This window comes from Homarus americanus, unplaced genomic scaffold, assembly GCF_018991925.1.
Source record: "Homarus americanus isolate GMGI-L3 unplaced genomic scaffold, GMGI_Hamer_2.0 scaffold32583, whole genome shotgun sequence".
In the NCBI taxonomy this organism is placed as follows: domain Eukaryota; kingdom Metazoa; phylum Arthropoda; class Malacostraca; order Decapoda; family Nephropidae; genus Homarus; species Homarus americanus.
In genome coordinates, this window is record NW_024713129.1 from 10,146,035 (window position 1) to 10,170,117 (window position 24,083).

General features: G+C 42.6%; 1 protein-coding gene across 11 annotated transcripts in view; it reads left to right on the forward strand.

Annotated features, from left to right (window-relative positions):
• Positions 1 to 24,083, forward strand: part of LOC121866734 — a 104,876-nt gene that overhangs the window by 20,661 nt on the left and 60,132 nt on the right. For 7 of the 11 annotated variants that reach the window (XM_042366437.1, XM_042366517.1, XM_042366508.1 and 4 more), the window contains one exon: positions 13,583 to 13,946. The exons of 2 other annotated variants lie outside the window; for them this stretch is intronic. In XM_042366437.1, the coding sequence (XP_042222371.1) occupies positions 13,828 to 13,946 (119 nt within the window). In that variant the 5' untranslated portion in view covers positions 13,583 to 13,827. Of the gene's footprint in view, positions 1 to 10,304; positions 10,477 to 13,582; positions 13,947 to 24,083 lie in introns of those variants that run through there. 2 more of the 11 variants (XM_042366460.1, XM_042366497.1) reach the window with 2 other exon arrangements.

Here is a 24,083-nt window from a genome sequence, read left to right on the forward strand (position 1 = left end):
GAGCACTTGTGAGACGACCACCACGAGACACGGAAGGGTAAACAATGCTTGACCTAGCAATGCTAGCATGTCTTGGAACCCGGATGCGCTTGTTGTACTCAGCATTATTATCGCATTTAAAAGCTTGAATTATTATGGCGATATTTTCAAAATCGAAACCTAAAATTTTGGCACCTATTTTTAATCAGATTCTATTCGAAATATATATATATATATATATATATATATATATATATATATATATATATATATATATATATATATATATATATATATATATATATAAATCAGATGTGAATTACACAGCGCTTGGGAACTTCGTGTTTTCTTCTTTCCTTGTGGTTATCAGCATATACCTAGATCACGCGCACCTACAGTGATTTACTTGCATATATATATATATATATATATATATATATATATATATATATATAGAATCAACACCTCAACCCGCCAGGATTCGAACACACGGCCCACGAGCCCATGACTTAATAATATATATATATATATGTATATATATATATATATATATATATATATATATATATATATATATATATATATATATATATATATATATATATATATTCGTAATACACAAATACTTAAAAATACATACACGGAGGAAAAACATGCTCGTCTAAATTTCTCCATTGCCATACACGCAGAGAATTCTGCAATTCTCTGCGTGTTTTTTCATCTTGCGGCTTATTGGAATACTGTATTGTACAGGCGTTAGGGCGAGCGTCTCGTGCTTGCTTTATTAATTTGTAAATCGCGCGCGAGGAAAACATGCTTGTGTGAAGCGGGCCTAAAGTCACAGGATCGCGTCTGCTGCTCCGCAGTGACTGGTCATTCCGTGCATAGATCATAGTGGGCGTCTTTGTGTTTCCTGTTAGCGCATGTTTTCTAATCTTACTAGTTTTAATATTACGAAACTGCACATCTTCTATTTTACGGACCACCTGAAATATATTTTTTGTCTCACACGGTAGTAATAAGAAAATGATGACGCATTCATGTGGTAAGTAGGGTTCAAAAACAGAAATGTGTAATTCGTAACTACAGGGCTGTATAAGTACCAAGAGTTTGCAGTTTTAGCTTGGATTCATCAAACGCTGTGAAAGTTGGAAGAATTTGTATTGGGTTGAGGTATGGAAGAGAGGGAGAGGCACTAGCACCTGTGTTGGTGTGGGAGAATGTACCTGACTTACATTACGTCAACGTTTTTGTTTATTTTGTATTAAAACAAGTGAGGTGATTGTAGTACGTACCGTAAAAGAGTTAAATGAATATGAGCAAATGTGGGCAACATATGGCAGAGTGGGACGTGGCCTGTTGAGCGATTGAGGTACCAAGCCCGTCTCCCCTACCCACAACGGTGTCGAGGTCAAACGGTCTGCTACCACCACCACCAGGGAGGGAAGTAAAATCTACCGTCCTCCCTCCACACTAACCTCCCGCTCCGCTTCTCCCATTCACAAATTCTTCCATACACGTCATAGAGCTGATCTGTAATTTTAACTCGGAATTGCCTTATTGGACGCTATTCTCGGACAGTGCGACAAATGTTGGGTAGTTGTGTGATGCGACTCTCTCTCTCTCTAGTGTTGTGATTGTAGGGTTTCGTAGTACTGTACAATATTTTATTTCCTTCCTCCACCCCAGAATTTTGACATACACACACTCCCACAAACTCATCTACCCCCCCACACACCCCAACCTACCTGTCCCTAACCACACAAACCGACTTTTTCCAACCCCCACACACACCAACCTACCTATCCTAACCCACAAAAACCGACTCCCAACCCACATAAATCCTACCTATTCCAACCCATCCATTCAATTCCAACCCACACACCACCACACCCCATCCACTCACCCCACTCCCAACACCCCACCTCACCAACCCCAACTCACCCACCCTACCAACCGTAACTCATCCCAAACTACCAACCCCACCCTACCAACCCCCACCCTACCAACCCCCACCCTACCAGCCCCACCCTGCAACCAGCACCAGCCCCACCACCAGCCCCACCAGCCCCCCACCCACCCAGCAACTCACACCCCCACCCTACCAACCGGAACTCACCCCCTGAACTCACCCCACCCTACCAACCTGTAACTCACCCCACCCAACCAACCGCCGCTCTACCAACTGTAACTCACCCCAATCTCCCCACCAACCACTCACCCCACCCACCAACCGTAACTCACCCCCACCCCACCAGCCATCGCTCATAACCGTAACTCACCCCCACCCCACCAACCGTAACTCACCCCACCATGCCACCCCCAACAGCAAGTAACTCACCCCACCCCAACCCCCACCCCAACCGGAACTCCCCCACCTGCTTGGAACTCACCCCCCACCCCCTGCCAGAACTCACCCCACCCTACCAGCACCCCCACCCTACCAACCGTAACTCACTCCCCACCCCACCAACGGCTCACCCCACCCCAGGCACCCCCAACCGACTCACCCCACTCCACCAACTGAACTCACTCAGCCCCTACCAACCGTAACTCACACCCCAACCCCGTAACTCACCACCCGACCAGCATGCCCCACCCCTACCTAAATGGAACTGCTCACCCCCACTACCAGCAAAGTAACTCACCACCTCACTCCCCCACCCTGCCCGTAACCACCCCACCTACTGTAGCTCACCCCACCTGGCCCACCACCACTCACCAACCATGTCACCCCACCCCTGAACTCATGCTCACACCCACCAACCGTAACTCACCCCACCCCAAACCGCAAACTCACACCCACCAACCATAACTCACCCCCACCTGACCAACTAATAACTCACCCCACCCGCCAAGCCCACCACCCCACACCCCCAACTGTAACTCACTGCCCACCCACCCCAACCACTCACCCCACCCTACCAAATCGTAACTCAACCCCACCCACCAACCGTAACTCACCCCACCCCACCAACCGTTCCACCCCACCAACCGTAACTCACCCCACCAACCGTAACTCACCCCTACCCCACCAATCTAACTCACCCCCACCCCCTGTACCCCCACGCCCCAGCTCTACCAACCGTAACTCACCCCGCCCCAACTCACCCCCATAGCTCACCCCCATACAACTCTTGCCCCAACTCTGCCAACCGTAACTCACCCCACCCCACCAACCTTGTAACTCACCCCCACGCCCACAATTCTTGCCCCCCATTCACCCCACCCCAGCACCCCCCACGCCCCAACTCACCCCCCCGCCCCCCAGCTCTTGCCCCACTCCTATGTGCCCCCGCCCAACTCCCCCGTAACTCACCCCACGCCCCCAACTCACCCCCGCCCCAGCTCCTTTGCCCAACTCACCCCCCTTTGTCTCTTTAGCAACTCACTGTCACCCCCGCCCCAGCTCACCCCCCTTCCCAACTCACCCCCGCCCCAACTCTTACCCCAACTCACCCATGCAACTCACCCAATTCCCCGCCCCAACTCACCCCGCCAACTCCCCGCCCCAACCCTACCCTACCAACCGTTAACTCACCCCCGCCCAACTCCCTGCCCCCCGCCCCAACTCTTGCCCCAACTCTTTACCCCAACTCTCCCCCCGCCCCAACTCACCCCCCGCCCCCTTTAACTCCTTTAGCTCACCCCCTTGGCTAACCGCCCCAGCTCACCCCATACCCCTGCCCCAGCTCACCCCCCTTTGTACCCCCCGCTAGCTCACCCCGCCCCAGCTCACCCCCCGCCCCAACTCATCACGCCCCAACTCATCCCCCACCCCAACTCACCCCCGCCCAGCTCACCCCCGCCCCAACTCACCCCCCGCCCCCAGCTCACCCCGCCCCAACTCACCCCCCGCCCCAGCTCACCCCCGCCCCAACTCACCCCCCCGCCCCAGCCTCACCCCCCCCAGCTCCCCCAACTCACCCCCGCCCCAACTCCTTCAACTCACGCCCCAACTCCCCGCCCCAACTCACCCCCCGCCCAACTCACCCCCACGCCCCAACTCCACCCCAACTCACCCCCAACTCACCCCCCCCCCGCCCCAACTTTCACCCCGCCCCAACTCACCCCCATGGCTCCACCCCCGCCCCAGCTCTTACCCCGGGCCCCAACTCGCCCCAACTCACCCCTCGCCTCCCCCCCACCTCACCCCTTCCCTCAACTCACCCCCGCCCCAATCCCCCTGCCCACAACTCCACCCCCCCCCAACCACCCCCTCCCAACTCACCCCCGCCCCCAACTCACCCCCCGCCCCCCTCCCTTGCCCCAACTCACCCCCCCGCCCCAACTCACCCCGGCCCCAACCTCACCCCCCAACTCCCCCCCGCCCCAACTCACCCCCGCCCCAACTCACCCCCGCCCCAACTCCCAACTGCCCCAACTCCACCCCCCCGCCCCCAAACTCCCACCCCGCCCCAACTCACCCCCCGCCCTAACTCACCCCTGCCCCAACCCCCCCGCCCCAACTCACCTCCCGCCCCAACTCCCCAACTGCCCCAACTCACCCCTGGGCCCCTATCCCCCCCCGCCCCAACTCACCCCCTGGGCCCCAACTCACTCCCCGCCCCAACTCACCTTGCTCCCCCCCCCCAACTCACCCCCGCCCCAACTCACCCCCCGCCCCACCCCCCCCTTCTCCCCCCGCCCCACCCCCCCGCCCAACTCCCCCCAACTCTCACTCCCCCAGCTCACCCCCGCCCCAACTCACCCCCCGCCCCAACTCACCCCCCGCCCCAACTCACCCCCCGCCCCAACTCACCTTGCCCCAACTCCCACCACCCCCAACCTCTGCGTCTCTAATCACCCCCCCCTGCCCAACTCCCCCCGCCCCAGCTCACCCCCGCCCCAACTCACCCCCGCTCAACTCCACCTCCCTGCCCCAACTCCCCGCCCCAACTCCACCCCACCCCCGCCCCAACTCACCCCCGCTCCCAACTCACCCCCTGCCCCCCACCCCCCTGCCCCAACCCACCCCCCTGGCCCCAACTCCTTGTAGCTCACCCCCGCCCCAACTCACCCCTGCCCCCAACTCACCCCCGCCCCAACTCACCCCCGCTCAACTCACCCCTGCCCCAACTCCCCACCTCTGCCCCAACTCACCCCCGCCCCCAACTCACCCCCGGCTCCAACTCCCCCGCCCTGAACTCCCCCCGCCCCAACTCCCCCCCAGTCTCACCCCCTGCCCCAACTCACCCCCGCCTCCACCCCCACCCCAACTCCCCCCCTGCCCCAACTCACCCCCTGCCCCTAACCTCCCGCCCCCTCACCCCCAACTCACCCCCGCCCAGCTCACCCCCGCCCCAACTCACCCCCCTGCCCCAACTCCACCCCCCGTCCCAACTCCCAACCCTTAGCCCCCCTTAACGCCCCCTGCCCCCCAGCCGCCCCCGCCCCACCCCCGCCCCAACCCCCGCCCCAACTCACCTTAGCCCTTGCCCCAACCCAACCCCCCCCCAACTCACCCCGCCCCAACTCACCCCACCCTCTAACTCACCCCCTGCCCCAACTCCACAACTGCCCCAACTCCCCCGCCCCAACTCCGCCCCCCCCCCCAACTCACCCCCTTATGCCCCCAACTGCTCACCCCCGCCCCAACCACCCCCCTGCCCCAACTCCCCCCGCCCCAACTCACCCCCGCTCACCTCTGCCCCAACCCACTGCCCCAACTTCTGCCCCAACTCACCCCTGGCCCCAACTTGCCTCCCAACTCTGCCTGCCCCCCCCCAACCCCCCCGCCCCAACTCACCCCCGCCCCAACTCTCCCAACTCACCCTCTCACAATTTCTGCCCCAACTCACCCCCTGCCCCAACTTCACCCCGCCCCCAACTCACCCCCGCTCCCAACTCACCCCTGCCCCAACTGCCCCCCACCTCTGCCCCAACTCACCCTGCCCCAACTCACCCCCCTGCCCAACTCCACCCCCTGCCCCTAACCACCCCCCTGCCCTAACTCACCCCTGCCCTAACTCACCCCCGCCCCAACTCCCCAACTCCACCCCCTGGCCCTAACTCACCCCCTGGCTCCCAACCCCCTGCCCCAACTCACCCCCGCCCCAACCCTCACCCCCGCCCCAACTCCCAACCCGCTCACGAATCCCAGCCCCCGCCCCAACTGCCCCAACCTCCGCCCCCCGCCCTAACTCCGCCCCCGCCCCCAACCTGCCCCCCTGCCCCAACCCGCCCCCTGCCCCAACCCGCCCCCCTGCCCCAACTCAACCCGCCCCCCGCCCCCCTGCCTCACCTCCAACTCGCCTCGGCCCCAACTGCCCCCCCCGCCCCAACCTCGCCCCCCCCGCCCCAACCCCCCGCCCCAAGCTCTCCCCCCGCCCCATCCCCCTGCCCCAACTCACCCCCTGCCCCCAACTCCAGCCCCAACTCACCCCCGCCCCAACTCCCCCCGCCCCAACTCACCCCCCCCCCCGCCCCAACTCACCCCGCCCCAACTCACCCCCCGCCCCAACTCACCCCGCCCCAACTCACCCCCGCCCCAACCCCCCCGCTAACTCACCCCCTGCCCCAACTCACCCCCTGCCCCAACTCAGCCCACCCCCCGCCCCAACTCACCCCCCTGCCCCACCACCCCCCAAACTCCACCCCCCTGCCCCAACTCACCCCCCCCGCCCCAACCTCAGCTCCACCCCCCTGCCCCAACCCACCCCGCCCCAACTGCCCCCTCCCACCCCCCTGGCCCCAACCCCCCCCCTGCCCCAACCTCCACCCCCTGTCACCCCCCTGCCCCAAGAACTTCCCACCCCCGCCCCAACTCACCCCCGCCCCAACTCACCCCGCCTACCCCCTGCTGGCCCCAACTCACCCCCCGCCCCAGCAACCCAAACTTACTCACCGACCCCAACTCACCCCATCAACCTAACCCCAGAGCGATTTGTTCATTGTTTTTATAATACTGTAAAGCTCTTTTGGTGACGCTTCACGTGAATGTGTCATCATTCAAGGAAGAACAGAACATCAAATTCAAATCTGTGTTAAAGGTCAAAGTCAAATTGTTATCCAGATTATAACTTTGTCTTATCATAGATACAGTATTTTATAATACTTATCGTGAATGTTTACTTTATCGTCGTAAGATAAATTGTAGAACAGAAAACTATAGTGTCAAGATGTTGAGGTCATAGCCTTTTTTAGTGCATAATTCTTGCAGCAATAAAGGTATTTCTAAGATTTTTCATGAGTGTACCTGTATATAAATACTAAATGAAGTGCAGAAAGCAAAATTCAAGACTATGGCATAGTTCTAGGTCACAGCAGAAGGTCACATTAAAACATGATTAAAACATTTTGTAGAGGATGTTTTGCATCATTAAAGATACTTAACCCCTTGTGTATGGGGTCCCTTCGAAGCTGAATAAAATTGTCTGACGTTAGCCAAGTGGCATCGCCTATGTGAAGGAGTTAGTGGACAAAGTCTACTAACCTCTTGTGTATGGGGTCCCCTCTGAGCTGGATAAAATAATCTGGCATAAACCAATTAAGAGTGGCTTCCCTGTAATGAAAGGGGTTAAGTGACATTTCAGGTGCTCTTTCTTTAAAGGAAATGCAACACCATATTTTAGTCTGTGTCAAATATCAGTGTCACAGCTGAAAGTCAAAGATCAAAATTTTGTAGTGTTGAAATTAAACTTATTAAATGTACAGTACTGTAATACTGTGGTGTATGCATGGAAATGATACTTAAGACTACTGTATACTGTACATATAGCATTTTTTAAGTCATTTACCCCTAAAATATATCTTCTAATAAGTACCTGTAACAAATCTAATATAAAACAAATCATGAAGAATCACTCTGACACAAGGAAGCTAGTACAGTACATGTACTGTATGTATATTGAGGCATTGAGCAAGCCTCGAGTGTTGACAAGACTTATCATTAAGGGATATCCTTATTATCCTGTCACTGTTATGTATACAATATTAGGCTGCTCGTGGATACAAATAACACACCACCTGTTGTAACTTCCTGCCTTGCACAACTATCTATACTCTACATATACTTTACTGATACTGTACAGTACTGTCAAATGATATGATTGATTACTTGGTATGTGACTCATTTACTCTGGTAAATCATATTGTACCATCTGCCTACTTACTCAAGTAACTTACAAAACCTGTTTACAGTATTTACATAATTTTCCCACTCATTTCACTACACTTAAATCTTCATTTTATTTCTTCTATTGTATTGTATGTATAGGTACCGTACAGTAAAACTTTTGAAATAGTATTTTAATTTAATTTGTGTTATATACTTTGTAAAGGTAAAAATCTTATGTAGGGAATGCATTTTCAAATAGTACAGTACGGTACACACATAAACTTCATTGGAAATATTTTTTTTTTTATGTGTAATGAAGTTTGGCGTAACTTAAGCTGGTACAGCATTCTTAAAAAAAAACAAAAAAAACCTACCTTCTGCAAATTATTGCTTGTACTGTATTTGGAAGAATTTTACTTTCCTCTGCTATGCGTAAAGAATTTTTTGCACTGGAAAGTTGAAATCCCCTGTTGGTAGCCCTATTCTTCTGTGAGAAGCTGTGTATTTACAGTTGGTGTGTTGGAGCTTCATAACTGTAAACAAACCCATGTTTTTGCCTCATTTACACATTTACTGTTGGCCTCTTCTGGGATAATACTGTACTGTATATAGAAAACTGTTGAGTTATTTGTTATTTTTTGTCCACTGCGGTGTTCAAAAATAATTTTAGTACAGGGTATAAAAAAATTTGTAAATATTTGGTTGGTGACGTTTTTTTCTTCTCTATTCAGTGGTGATAATCATTTCCTGTACATATTATTATTATTATTTTTTTTTTTTGGGTGGGGGGAGGGGGGAGGTGTACTAAACAAAACCTGAGAGTATGGAATACAGCAATTTCTGAGAGTACAGACTCCTATTAGGCTATGTGCCTTTCAAACCATGGCAGACCTTCCAAACCTTACCAATGCATGGGGTCTGCCCTGCAGCCAGAAGAAAAGCTGGCTGTAAATTGTAAACCCACACATACTGTACATAAGGTTTACAGGGTTTGTTAAACTTCTTTTAAAAATAATTTACACAAATGATTATTGTCACTGAAAAGGACAAAAACTGACCTTGAAATATACTACAGGGTATTTAGGCTGAAAACATTGCAAAAATAAAAAGGCCATCAGCTTAGTATTAACCAGAAATTCAGCTGCATTTTTTAAAAAAAAATTCAAAATGTGGTAGACATAAATTCAGAATATACCAACTGTTGCAGGAGATCACAGGAATGTGTTGTCATAGTACGTACACTTGTTACATTTTGGTGGCATATCTTACAATGGATGCAGGAAACTGTTTTAAAAACTTTAACTTTTTTGATACCGTAGTAAATTGGACTACATTATATTAATAAAAATATATTATGACTTTGCTAAACTTATTTACCATTACTGTATTCAATACTGTACACTCAACCAACATAGGAGATGATGAAGTGTGAAAGCACTTTTGAAGGAACTGTCGAAATATTCAATCTCCACTAATTTGTCCTGTTCGAATTAAGAATTCTCATGCCACAGAAGTAAGGAAATTTTCTTGAATACGAATTTCACTAAATAATGCCTTCCAAGTGTCTGTCAATGGTATGAATATTTTAAGAATACTGTACTGTACTATGTTACATTGGGTATTCCTATATTTTGGAACTGGGAGTGGCAGATGACACCAGGGGGTACTTTTCTCCCCTCCCCAAGTTAAAGACTTGTAAAAAGTTTACTTTCTCGTATGAGAAATGCAGCATGTTTCTAAACATAAGAAATATTGGTAACAGTGTTTTAGGAAGTTGTAGGTGAGTACCTAAGTTTACAACTTGGGGAAGTGAACGCGGTCGAGTGCAGTACAGTACTGGCCATGTTGCCTCCTTGTGTACCGAAGGCTTAGTATACAGTACAGTGTGTTGTATCCACACTGTTCCTAATGGGCAGTAATGCGTATGGAATTCACTTTCACAGTACAGTACTGTATACTGTAATTAGGAAAGATTCAAATGAAGGTACAGTACAAACAATACATTGTACTATTACAAACAGATCAGGGAAACAAAATTTATATCTCAATTATTGACAGGTTTTAAGGAGTACAGTACAGTACTCTATATTTTTCTCTGGTTAGTACTCTATTAGTACAAGTAAAATATAACTTGGTCTTAAAAGTGATAGGAAAAAAGAGTTACCTGCTGTTTTAAGCCTCAGGGTGTTGCTTATCACTGTTATCATAGATAAAAATGAGATAAGAGTTATCCTCAGTTGTCTAAAAGCTGTGTTAGAGCTCCCAGGGACTAAAAAATACAGTAGTGGTGGCATATGGATATTTCTATAAATTGTGCTTTGTGATTGTCTTATATCACTAAGTTCTACAATGATTTAGCTGTGATAGATACTGTACTATGTTATTACAATGGGGAAACCAAACTGGTTTTGGAAGAAAAAATCCTTCAAGAAAGAAAAGTAAGTGTAGTTTACATTTTAGTCTTAATTGCAACATGTACCCTGTACTATGTACTGTAATTTGGATAGGTTCATAGTTCTCTTTATTTTCACTATAGGTTTTCTGTTTTACCTTTCAACTCCTGTCAGTTCATTGCATTTAAGTATTGTTGTCATTTATTTCATACATAAGTCACTATCCCTGTGTATGGTATTAAACTGAAAATTGTCACTACAACTAATCATACATTTTTGGTTGGATTGATTCAAAATTTTGTTTGCATCTTTATTACCACTCACTCAGAGCTATACATATGCTTTCTTAGGGATACTTGGTTCAATTGTTGTTTCCAAAAGATAGTTATATTCATACACTGTGACCATTCAATTCAACATAGACTGGTACAAAATAATGATACCTGTAATTTGATCATTGACAGTAAATGGAAGGTGATTTAATGCTGTACAGGTATATAGGGATATGAAACTATGACTTAGCTTTGCTTTGGTTGAATTAGGTAAAGGACACATTTTTAATTCTTGCTTCATGATTTTATTGCCCCACATTATACTCATATGTGGTCATATCCGTTAGTACTGTATGTACTGGGGTACTTGCATCCCACTGAAGGTCATGAGCAAAATCAAGGAAACAGTATCTTGTGTAGAGGAAGGAAATTTAGTAGAACTTCTTCAAAGGAATTGTTATGTTTATGAACCAGTAATGTTATCTGTGTTTATAATCCATGTGGTTGGCATAAAAATGTACAGGTGTTCCTCTACTTAAGAACGTTCAACTTACAAACCTTGAGAGATACAAACGTCATCACTGAGGGGGGTTACCTGCCAAAACTGGTGTTTAATGTGGATGAGACCGGATTATTTTGATGAAAATTCCTGATAGAACAAACATTACCTAAGAGGAGAAGAGTGAGCCAGGTTTTAAGGCTGTATTAAAGGGTATAGCTGTACTAAATATCCATAATCTTTTAATTTTTTAAAATATGTTTGGTATCTACAAGAGTAAAGTTGAACTTACAAACAATTGGACTTACAAACAAGCCTCAGGAACGTAGCTCATTCATAAGTACGAGGAACACCTGTACTGTACTGGACCAGCAGGCATTGCATCATGTTGAATAGATCACCTAACACTTCATGTGTTTTCATCAGACTTCCTTTTGTGTGATTATTTAATTTATCTCCTAAATGATTCTAAAAAGATGTACGGTATAAACAGAAATAACAATAATATTTTTCTCACCAATGTTCATTCCACATGCTACATGTTATTTTAATTGGATATACAGTATATGTTAATGTGCAGCATTACTGAACATGTCGTGAGGTTTTTGCTAATTTTGGCATTTTTCAGCTACTGCAGCACAAAATGATTATAGGAAAGTAATATTTTTGCCTCGTTTATATTGATTCTTCAGTAAGCCATTAAAAAAAATTTCTCCCTGTATTTCTGTGTGTAAATGTGTTACACGTTGCCATTTGGGGACAGCAGGTGGCATGATGAGGTGGGGGCAAGAGGGCGTGGAATGTGTGCTACTCGACTCCCTGCAATATAACTCCTATCCCTCCCTCCCTCCCTCCCCTGCTGTCACTCAAGACCCCCTGCTGTCACTCTAGCCCCAGTGTTGCCACTTTGCCCCCTTCCCCATGTTATTGGTCTAAACCTCTATTCTATAATTGCTTTTAATCTCGTACACTCTCATTTGCTGTAGTTTTTCTATTTATTATCTGTTGTTGCTACCCTGAGCTTAGGTACTGTACAATGAATCTATTGTTTCCATGAGTTATTCTCGACCTCTCTGGTGTCATCATTTTGATTTTACTGTAGCTGCCTTGTAATTATTATTGCCAGACTTTAACTACCTTGTTAGTTGTGCTACTGCAAGAAGGCCCACTATTATTTTGTTATGTTTATTAGTCATTTTGGTACAGTTACATCCCTCTAGCCCTTTAAATGCCACATTTGGGTAAGTGAGGGTACAGCATATACCAATAAATACTTGATATATATAAGTTAAATATTTTTTCTTGTGAAATTGAAGATATGATATTTAGAAGCCATAAAAACCACATTTTTTTTTTACTCATCATCGGTTGTGAGATGTAAGTCTTTGAAGTGAGGCAGAGAGTAACTAGCAACTGCTGAGTTCTGGTTCAAGAGGTGGTTATGGTGACAAACAACATGGTTGTGGTGGTGCAGCAGTGGATTTTTGTGGTGCAAAGTAGGTGGTTAGCCCTAGCATAGGTAGTGATCCAGGTTGTGGATGAGGGATCACTGAGGACACGAGGGAGTGGAGGGTGATGAGGTGTAAATAATCCCAAATCATTCCAAGATGATGATGGCAAGTTGATTCTGAGGCTGCACCAGCCTTTTGACTCACTCTAGAGTGTCTACCAATCATCAACTTTACATTCTTAGTTTGATTTTTGGCACATCTTTAAGTCATGGCACCCAATGCCAATCAGTCATCTTAGACAATGATGGTGGTTTTGTGCTAAATCTTTCAGAGATGATGTTAGCAGTGAAAGGGCTAGGACTGTTATTTTCTTCTTTTGAATATGCCAACATTCGTGTGGCAGTATAAAGAGGTGCATTAATATACGGGGGGGGGTATTTTGAATTGTGTTATGTACGTATATGGTTTTGATAACTGTACCACACCAATAGACTGGTTATGCTGTTATAAGGAAAGAATAGATTTGTGAAAATTTTTCAAGGAAACCTCCTCTGTATTTATTGATGTAGCAGCAAACCAGTTTTACTTGGGAGTAAATGGGCAAAGTTTCTAAGGCAAAGACATCTAAGATTTATTTCAGGCTTACTGATAGTTCTCTATTACTTTAGCCAAAGATTGGGGTTTTACTGGTAAAGTTGGAGGTTAATACTTGACAACTGAAATGAAGTTCCATGCATGATAGTTTTGCTTATTTAGCTGCTGAGGCAGATTCTGAATTTTGTTTATTTAATTTTTTATATGTATCTGCACTGTACTGTGTTATGTTTCCCACTTACCAGTGAGGTATCTCTTATTGCAGGTATATTTATGTTTTATATTTGTGTAATCTCTGTACAGCTATTTCTTATTTAATCATATTTTCATACCAGGTTCTCAGGAATCATTTGACCTTAATATGAAGCGTGGTGAGTGATTACATGGCTGTCAGAGAACATTGCTAAGGAATATCACCCAGGAATATGGCTTAGAGAGTACATGTGGTCGACATAATACAGCGATGAATTACCCATGGATAAAATGGTGAAACAGAACACAAGTAGAGTGAATCCATTTATTTTTTACAAGAGGAATTAAGAGGAATCAGCAGAAGTGTGTGTTTGAGTGTCTTTCCCGGATGAAGATGATGCTACAACGAGGGGGAGGTGGAGGGGATCTGTGGTGCCCCTCCTCAGACCCACCTATACCATGCTCACCATGCACTCATCCCTACCCCCCATACTGGACAATTGGCAGGTATTACTGAAACTTTTTGAGAGAGCACAAACAACACACTGAGTTAATGTTAGTGGCTATTTGCTTACTTGCACTCTGTACATGTAATGATGGTTGTGGGTTCACCAATGCTCACTTCAGTGCTTTAATACAGTTTGGTGGTGGGATGTACCATAATTGCTTTAGAGATTGTTCTTATAAACTTGCTAGTCAAGCAATATTGTAAGTAATAAGAAAAATGTTTCATATACAATTATTAACCATTTATGTCATATTTCTTGTAGATGTGTTTAAAATATGTAGTGAACAAGTTATAAAAAAATTTCTTGAGTGGGATTCAGAAATAAAAAAAATTGGCATTGTACATAGTGTATAGAAAAATATTTTCCTGAATTCTTGAATGAGATTTAGATTTAAAGTGGGTAATATGTTTACCCTGTACAGTATATTGAGTAGTACAGTATTGTACAATATCAGAAGAAATTGATGGAACAATTTGAAATGCTGAACAATATTGAGGGTTTTATGATGAAAATTTCAATGCATTTTGCTATGTGAAATGGGGGAAAATGGAAGTTATATTTGATATGAGGAACAATGGGGTCAAACATGAGCAGTGGTTCCCAAACACGGGGTTGCAACCCAAAATGGGGTTGCAAGATGCATCATAAGGGGTTGCATAGAGGTCATGGGGTCGATGGGGTCCCATAAAACTCATAGTCCAGGTGTCAAGGACTGAAAGATGTGGCCGACAGGTGCTGTCTCGTTAAGTCGGGAATAATGCAGTTACCGTACTCTCCTTGTGCCAAGTCAGGCCAGGCGAACGCTGATGACGTGTTATGCAGCAGAAAATTCACACTCCTACCTTTGAATTGTTCTCAGCTCAATGCAATCTGTACTTCCCATGGATGCAGACAAAAAATGGCAAAATTTTTCAATGATAGATTCCTTGAGTTGCTTACTGAATCATTGGATTTTGTTCAGTTTCTGTTCAAGACAGATGTAAAACAGTGTGGCTCTTTTGTCCTCGAAATAGCAGAATTACAGGCTGACAACGAGGCAAGGGTGATTTTTGCCATCTATGATGACATATTAGTGTTTTGGGTTATCAAATGAACATTCAGCGGTTAAAAATCAAGCTATTAAGGTTCTGATATAACTTGGAAGTCTGTGAGGCAGCTTTCTCGTCAATGTTGTTTATAAAAAATTATCACCGTAACCGTATATCAAACTTAAACTTAGAGAATTGTGTGCTATGTTGTTTAATCAAATAATTATACCCCCAGTTAACAGAAAATTTATTAAATGATAGTGCACACACGTTACATTTGAATTATGACTGATGTAACTTGTAATGAAAATTAATTACATGATGATGTATACAATTCACATATGAAATAAATACAGTACAGTATGACAGAGATGTAACTAAGAAAATTGTATGTTTTGTTGCTTAACCATGTAATTATATCTCCACGTATAGTGTAGAACGTTAAATGATTATATACAATAATGTCACATATTAAGCATGCCAGAGTTGTGGCCTGTTTCTGCCAGTGTTTACTTTTAGACTTCACAATTTGTAATACATATTCCTTACTTGTTTTTACAGTTAAATACGCACTGTATATCAATATGTCCGTATTTACTTGTTTTAACAGTTAAATATGTATATCAATATGTCTGTATTTACTCTATATATGTACAGCATACTGTATGTAATGACTTGGGGTCACACTGGATAGGCGACAGTACTAGACAGGGTCGCACTGGCAAGTGCTTGGGAACCCCTGCTATAGAGGCTTAGATATGGAAAGGAAGGAAGGTGACATATATGATCAATAGGTTTCCATGAAAAGTTTGAGTGAGCCACACCAAGTATATTTGATACCTGTATCCACAACAGTAACTTTTGATGAAAAAAAGGGGGAATACAGTTTATACTGTATCGAAAATACACATGGAAAATTGTGGTGTTTACAGAAAGTGTCCAACAGGATTGTAATGGAGAGAAGAATCATAAAGGTACTGTATTGTAATGTGAAAAGGTAGAGAGTGAAGAGAATATTATGAGCACTTGATAATGAGTCCATGGAAAATTGGCCTGGAGTATGGTACATGCAGTTTCTTTGACTAGAAAAATGATGATAGAGTGACTGGTGTGGGTATTGAAATTCTGTTGTCTTAATGATAAAGTTAGAGTAGAAGTTGGATGCACCAAGGTTTTATTAAAAAATATGGAGCCTTTTTCAAAATTCCTGGAGAATTTAATGAGCCCAGGGTTATTAAGTGGAGGTAAAGTAGGAATATTTCATATCAACATGTTTTAATGGTTAAGTGACAATGTTTGTAAATGATTCTAAATGTTATTATAATGGCTAAAAGTATAGAAAGTATGGTAGCATGTGATTAGATAAGAATGATTGATTTATAGTTCTACAAGAAAATTGTGTGTTGAGTGGGTATGAAAACTGTACAGTGCTGTGTTACGGTCATGGGATTTTGTTTCTTATTTAAAGAGGCATTGGAAAAAGTTTGGAGTTGATGTCTGTAAACAAATGGATGCTTGTTATGTGCTGAATATGAAGGAGCAAGAAACATGAATAAGGGAGATAGAAATAGGAATGAGGGAATAAACAAATTTGTGTGGGAAAAAGAAAAAGGAGAATTATAGTGTTATGGCAAAAGGAGATGCAAAGATACAGGACACTGAATGGCAAATAAATGCAACATATGAGAACTAGGGAGGACATGCACATGGAACATAAATTGAAAATCTCATGTGAAGAGAGTTTTTTTAGTTTAACAAATTTATTGACAAAGTTTGTAGTACAGTTTGTCTATTCCGAGTAATTCAGTCAGGTCTTGACACTGAGGGTGGTATCACTTCTCACTGCCACGCAGGACAGAGGTTCATACACAAAGAAATACAACATATTCATTAACAGTTATATACTGTATAGAGGTCAGATTCATGTGGGTAATGTCACTGTTCACTGCCATGCAGGACAGAGGTTTGTACACAAAGAAATACATCATATTCATTATCAGTATATATAGGTCAGTGGTTCACATACATTGGACGTCATATTCTATTTGAAGACTAATCAGTGTGGGCTAGCAAATTTGGGATAAACAGCAAGGATGTCCTCAAGCACCCCTGATTCAATGTAGTAATTACAAAGTTCAAGATACAATAAGTCAGGTGGCCTGAAGTCTTTGACAGTGTCACATTCAATAATATAGTGTTCAAGTGTATGCTTTAAAGGTTTATCACAAAGTTTACATGCTGAGTGTTCTGGTATGGGTACAGCGTTACTAACCTGCCAGATGTGTCTGTATCCTAGCTTAATTCTGGCCATGACTACATCACATTCTCTGGTTCTGTCCTTATGCTGGCCATACCTGTACCTCTTGTCACAAAATTTGTCATATTTACTCATGCTACAACTGCCAGGTCTCTCTGCATTTCTCACTTCTTCTAGATCAGAGCTCATGATTCTGACTTGAATGTTTTTAAGTACAGCATTGGACAGGCCAAGGTCACAGTCAACATTTTCTTTCTTACATGCCTCAATGGCCAGTCGATCAGCAGGGTCATGATACCTTATTCCAACATGGGACGGGATCCACACAAATTCGATATAGTTGTTCTCATTGACAGTTATCACATTCCTTTTAATATCACATACAACTTTAGACATAGAGCCTGACGGGCTGTTCATTGATTTCAAAGCACTTTGAGAGTCACAGAATATCACCCCACCTCCATTTTCTTTATGGTAATCTGTGGAAAGAGAGAGATAAAATGATGGAGAGAAATAGGAAAAAGAAAAGGGTGGGGAATTAGCTTGCAGCACTTACTGTACAAGGGAAGACGCATCACATGTTACAGTGAGGGAATTGAGCTTTAGGTCATTGAGGAAAAGGAAAGCTCTAGTAAACATATGAAGTTTGTGTTCATCAGATATTTTTAGGAAATTAGTAGCAGACAAATATACAGCAAAAAGCGGCAATTATACAGCACTGTACAGTATAAAAATATTCCTGTATCTGAAGAAACCATATGATAATGGGAATGAAAATGTATTGTGGAAGAGTTATTATTTCATGGTGTGGGAGAGAAACTATTGTATAGTTATATAATTCTTTATTAGTAGTAAACAATTTATATTGATGCATTGGAATTTAAGTGCAGGTTTTGGAGAGAGAGAGAGAGAGAGAGAGAGAGAGAGAGAGAGAGAGAGAGAGAGAGAGAGAGAGAGAGAGAGAGAGAGAGAGAGAGAGAGAGAGAGAGAGAGAGAGAGAGAGAGAGAGAGAGAGAGAGAGAGAGAGAGAGAGAGAGAGAGAGAGAGAGAGAGAGAGAGAGAGAGAGAGAGAGAGAGAGAGAGAGAGAGAGAGAGAGAGAGAGAGAGAGAGAGAGAGAGAGAGAGAGAGAGAGAGAGAGAGAGAGAGAGAGAGAGAGAGAGAGAGAGAGAGAGAGAGAGAGAGAGAGAGGGAGAGAGAGAGAGAGAGAGAGAGAGAGAGAGAGAGAGAGAGAGAGAGAGAGAGAGAGAGAGAGAGAGAGAGAGAGAGAGAGAGAGAGAGAGAGAGAGAGAGAGAGAGAGAGAGAGAGAGAGAGAGAGAGAGAGAGAGAGAGAGAGAGAGAGAGAGAGAGAGAGAGAGAGAGAGAGAGAGAGAGAGAGAGAGAGAGAGAGAGAGAGAGAGAGAGAGAGAGAGAGAGAGAGAGAGAGAGAGAGAGAGAGAGAGAGAGAGAGAGAGAGAGAGAGAGAGAGAGAGAGAGAGAGAGAGAGAGAGAGAGAGAGAGAGAGAGAGAGAGAGAGAGAGAGAGAGAGAGAGAGAGAGAGAGAGAGAGAGAGAGAGAGAGAGAGAGAGAGAGAGAGAGAGAGAGAGAGAGAGAGAGAGAGAGAGAGAGAGAGAGAGAGAGAGAGAGAGAGAGAGAGAGAGAGAGAGAGAGAGAGAGAGAGAGAGAGAGAGAGAGAGAGAGAGAGAGAGAGAGAGAGAGAGAGAGAGAGAGAGAGAGAGAGAGAGAGAGAGAGAGAGAGAGAGAGAGAGAGTTATTTATTTATTTGACACTTAAAAAAAATATCAATTAAAAGATGTGGTGAATGAGTTTGTGTTTAATGGAAGAGACATGAAGGTAAACCATGGAAAGTGTGAGGTGATAGAAGACAATACTGTAGAGCAATAGGTTTTGCTATACAGTTTACTAAGCAGAACAAATAAAATACTGTACATAGTTGGTTTATGCCTTAAACCCCAGGTGAGGGAGCTGCTGGCAGTAGCACACCCCCTCCCGCAAGGGGAATAAATTGAGAAAAATCAACCTTTAAAAAAAAATGTCGAGAATAGGCGGACGTTCTGAAACGCCACCCGGGGCGCGCTGATCGGACATTCTGGAACGTCACCCAAGGCCAAAGGGTTGATAAAGTTTTGGAGGAGGTCTGGTGATTTATGTACTGTACTGTACTTGGGATCATTACTGTGCAAGCATACTTCAATGGAGAGAGACATTTGGGAGACAGCAGATAAGTACATTGAAGAAAGTGATTGGATTCATAGAGTGGGTGTAAAAGGGACAAATGTAAATGACCGTAAATGTAAAAAAAGAAAAAAAGATTGATACATTGAGACAGATTAGTTCTCTTAAATTTGATCTTTTTAGAATGATAGTGAAGAAGTATTTAGAATAAATTTGTCACAAGGGGGCAAGGGAAATAGAACAGTCTTGAAGGTCCATGATGTGATGACATGGGGACTTTTCTTTGGTGGTTTCTTAAGGAGACAAATATTTGAAAGAAATATATGAGAAATGTGAATGGCAGAATATTGTCAGCCTAGTTAGATAGATAAAAGATGCTAGAAACATCAGAGTATTTATACATGCTGTGGAAACAAGAATGTCAGTGTCCTATGTGGATTGAAGAAATTTGGGTATCTGGGAATGCTGTACATTTATGAAGTAGTATCACAAAGTGTATTAAAAAAAAGTCTGAATGAAGAGATGAAATGTTACAGAAGTGTCCTCATTTGTGTGCCTGAGTGTAAAAGAATAGTGTCCCAAAGAAAAGGTAATTACATTTTATCTACTCTTGACTAAATTCTATTACTATAAAGGTAGAAGTTTACCAGTTTCCTAGTGAGCCAAGATAGTGCAATGCAAGGAGATTTAATGAAGAATGAGGTGAAATGAGTCCCTTCCAAACATTATTTTCTCTTCAAGCATTCTTGAAGAGAAAATATAACAGGTTGTAAGGTACAGTACTTTTGTAGAGATACAAATTATTTTGGTGATATAAATTTTTGTGACTGAGTTAATGTTAAATTGTAATAAGACAAGAATATGGTGGTAGGATATTGATTGGATTTTCTGTCAGTGGAAATACCAGCAGGGACAGTGAGGTACCATATGTTTCATTGATGCCACATTGGCTGCTTCCACTTTTTTTGTATTTCCATAATCACTTTCTTAAATTCCACTTTGTCTTTTCAATGAAGGCTGTGTTATCACTGTGTTTCAATTACATTTACTGGGCACTACTCTAGGTCTCTCTATTTTACCTGCCTTTTAGCTTTTTCACGCGTGTGCTTCATAAGGCAACATTCTTTTTTGTATAATCTTGTACAGTATCTCAATTCAAAAAAATGCCATCAGTGTGGAGTATTAAATCAGCACACATTTCAGAAGCCTGTACACCACTTCAAATTTTGCTGCATGGGTTCTAACACAAAAAGGTGTGGAAATAATTATTTTGAAATTATTGCAAGAATTTCTGCAGTTGGCTTCCTCTTCTAGGGGTGCTTCCAGAAGAAAATATAGAGATACAAATAAATAGAGTAAATGAGGATGTGTTCCTTTCTCTATACATAATTGAAGTAAGGAATAAATTATAACCTGTAGTGAATGCATTGCTGTGGTACACAGTACAATATACATAGTACTGTATACAGTGGGGTATGCTATAACGAATCTAATTGGTTCTAGAACCTTGTTCGTTATAGCATTCGTTCGTTATAGGATTAATACGTTCCAGGCCCCCAAATACAACCACTTAACACTGAAAAATATAATATAAAATTGTAAAAATTGTATAAAAGCGCATAAATATGCATCTAAACCCCTGAAATAAAGAATATCATTAATACTTGTAATAAAAAATATATAATTTAGTAAATAAAAAAATAATTTATTTTTTTTTTTAATAATGTTCGTTGTAGGAGTTTCGTTCGTTATAGCATTCTCAATTTTATACGTAAAACCGTTCGTTATAGGAATGTTCGTAGTAGGTTCCGTTCGTTATAGCATACCCCACTGTATATCATATGAATTTTAGTGTTAGTAAGCAAATCAATAGCAGAGTTTATAATATTAATGTTTGAATACTGTACAGTGTATGTATGAAAAGTGAATTTAAATGTAGTTAAAACCAGGATGTTTGTATTTCAGAAAACAGAATTATTGTGTGTTTGAAGAGAAATGTGAAAATCATATAGGAGTTTAGATTCTTAAAAGTGTAGGTATGGATGTTTGTGGGCTGGAAGGATGTGTGTGTGGGCCAGAAGGATTTTTTCCTGTCAATTTATAAATTACTGGTATTCATACTTTGCAGGATCCCATACAAATGCACTAATAGATGAATTACAGTAGATGGGGATGTTAATGAGAGGTTCAAGTTTGAATGAAAATGTTGATAGCTACCTGGAGCTTTTGAAACTTTTAATAGTTTTATGCTGGTTTTACTCTGTAGTATGATAGTGAGTAATAATAATGAGGACAAGAGTTGTACATAATAGTTCAGAACAGTTTTATTTTGAATTAATGACTATAAATTGAAATTACACTGCTTCACAAGAGCACAGTGCCGGACGAGATTCAAATTACCAGTATTGTAGATGGGAGATGAAGTCGCATATGCTCATGCACACAAATACTTTACAACTATAGTACTGTACAGTATTCATTTGTGAAAATATACCAGGTTTTGAATCTAAATGTATTTATCATAATTGCACCGTACTTACAGTATCAGATTAAATGTATTGTTGGAATGTTACAAATTTGAAAGTACGTAGTTATTTTTGTATTACTGCACTATCTTGTGGTAACTACAGTATACATACTGTATTATAAGATTTTCACTATAGATTACAAATTGTAGAATTATCCTTCAGAATGGTTTCAAATTGAACAGAATTAGCCTTCTTTTTCATATTTTTTTTTTATTTTAGAATATTGTGAATTATTAGAGATTTCAACTCTAGCTTTTGAAAATTCCAAAATGTTCTAAAATAGGAGGAATTCTGAATTCAGGAATACAGTAAGTCCTTTATTTATGTTGTGCCTATTTGCATTACATTATTTTGCCAAAGAGTTGCTGACAGATAAGAGAACATGATTTGATTTTAAATGCTGTGTTTGATTATAACTTTGTTTTAAAAGTTCATAATGACACAACTCTCTATCACTGTGCCACATACTGTACCCTGATATCATTGTGTGCATCAAAGCCAAATTGATTAAGACCCAGTTGTGTGGTTCTTATATTGAGTTTGAACCTGGTAAATCTGCAATACCCTGCAAATGAGTGTAAAATGACAAGTAAGTGATATTGTTGCTTTTAGTTGAAAGAAGGCAAGGGAAGCTATTAAATTAGAAGTAAATAACATGTACAATAGTTGATATTGGCAGGGCACTTGGCGTACTGTACTAGCTACGATGATGAGAACAATATGTACTGATGCTGATAAAATAAGAGAATGTTTTCTAATTGTGACCCCATTAAATGCTGCCAGAATAACAAAAGGCAGTGATAGGCAATGGCTATTATGATACAATTATTATGTGTGGATTAAAAATCAAGATCAACAGAACTTGCAAAATCACAATTTCTATGATTCTTAATGCATATTTATTAAAATGTATATTTTATTTTCCAAATTTTGGCCAGACTCCCAGGAATGTACCATATTGAAAATTTGCATCATTAAGTCAAAAGCAAAATGGGGTTCAACTTGTATTGTTTTACTTAATGTCATGTTTTGTTGGGAATGCTCCCCTATCACAAATAGATAAAGTACTGTATTGGATTTTGGTGGGATTACTATATTAAAAAAGTTTCTGCACAGGTTTGTGTACTCAATGTGAGTACAGTATTGGCTAATTGGAAGTAGATAAATGTAGTTTTTGGAGTAAAAATATATCAGAAGTAGATTTTGTAGTGTTGATAGTAGGTTTGATTTAATAGTTTGAATATATGCAATCAGCACATGCTGATTTGAATTTGGACATTGGCATGCACTTGTAAATAAATGATTGTATTCAACTATAACACCTATTGGTCTATTTATGGATATAGACACACGTTTAAATGCATGATCTTGTTCTGTTATAATAAACCAGTACTGTATGCTGATTTATGTATGGGAATGGTTATACATATGTAAATTATGCAGCTAAATATATAACATTTAAAAAAATATATTTGTTTACCATTGATAAGAATTAGTAATGTACTGTATAGTGCTATAGGTTTGTACCAGTAAGAATATGGCAGGTAAATACCAGTAAAAATAGTTCTGCTTCTTGCCAACTTGATTAGCATTATCTGCTTCTTGGAACTTGAATGTTAATATTAAGGAATAATACATGCAAGCTCATCTTTGGTTGATTAATTAATTCAGGTCTGTACTGTGTATAAAGGAGAGTAATTTTAAGAGAACCAACCATTTTCATATGCTCTTTCCATTCCATTTTAGAATATGAACTGATTTGATATTCACATTCTTGTAATATGAGAATTTGAGAATTAACAGTGTCCCTCATAGGTGCTTGTAAATTGATATGTTTAGTGTTGTCCATAAAGAGAAATATAAAAGTTGTATATTTCAAATTGTAATGTCTTTTTGATATACAGTAGTTAGAGTGAAGTCTATTATAAGTGAGCTTTCAAAAGGTGGTGGTATTTATTTTCTTGAGTAACCTTTTTTTTTTAAATAACACCAGAACCAAGTTACTTAGCTACATAGAGAAAAATAACATCTTAAAGGAATGAAATGCTTTGTATAATAACATTGTATTGCTTTACTGTATACAGTACAGTACTATACTGTATTAACTAAATACTGTATGCATACATTACTGTATTAAAGCCACCTTAT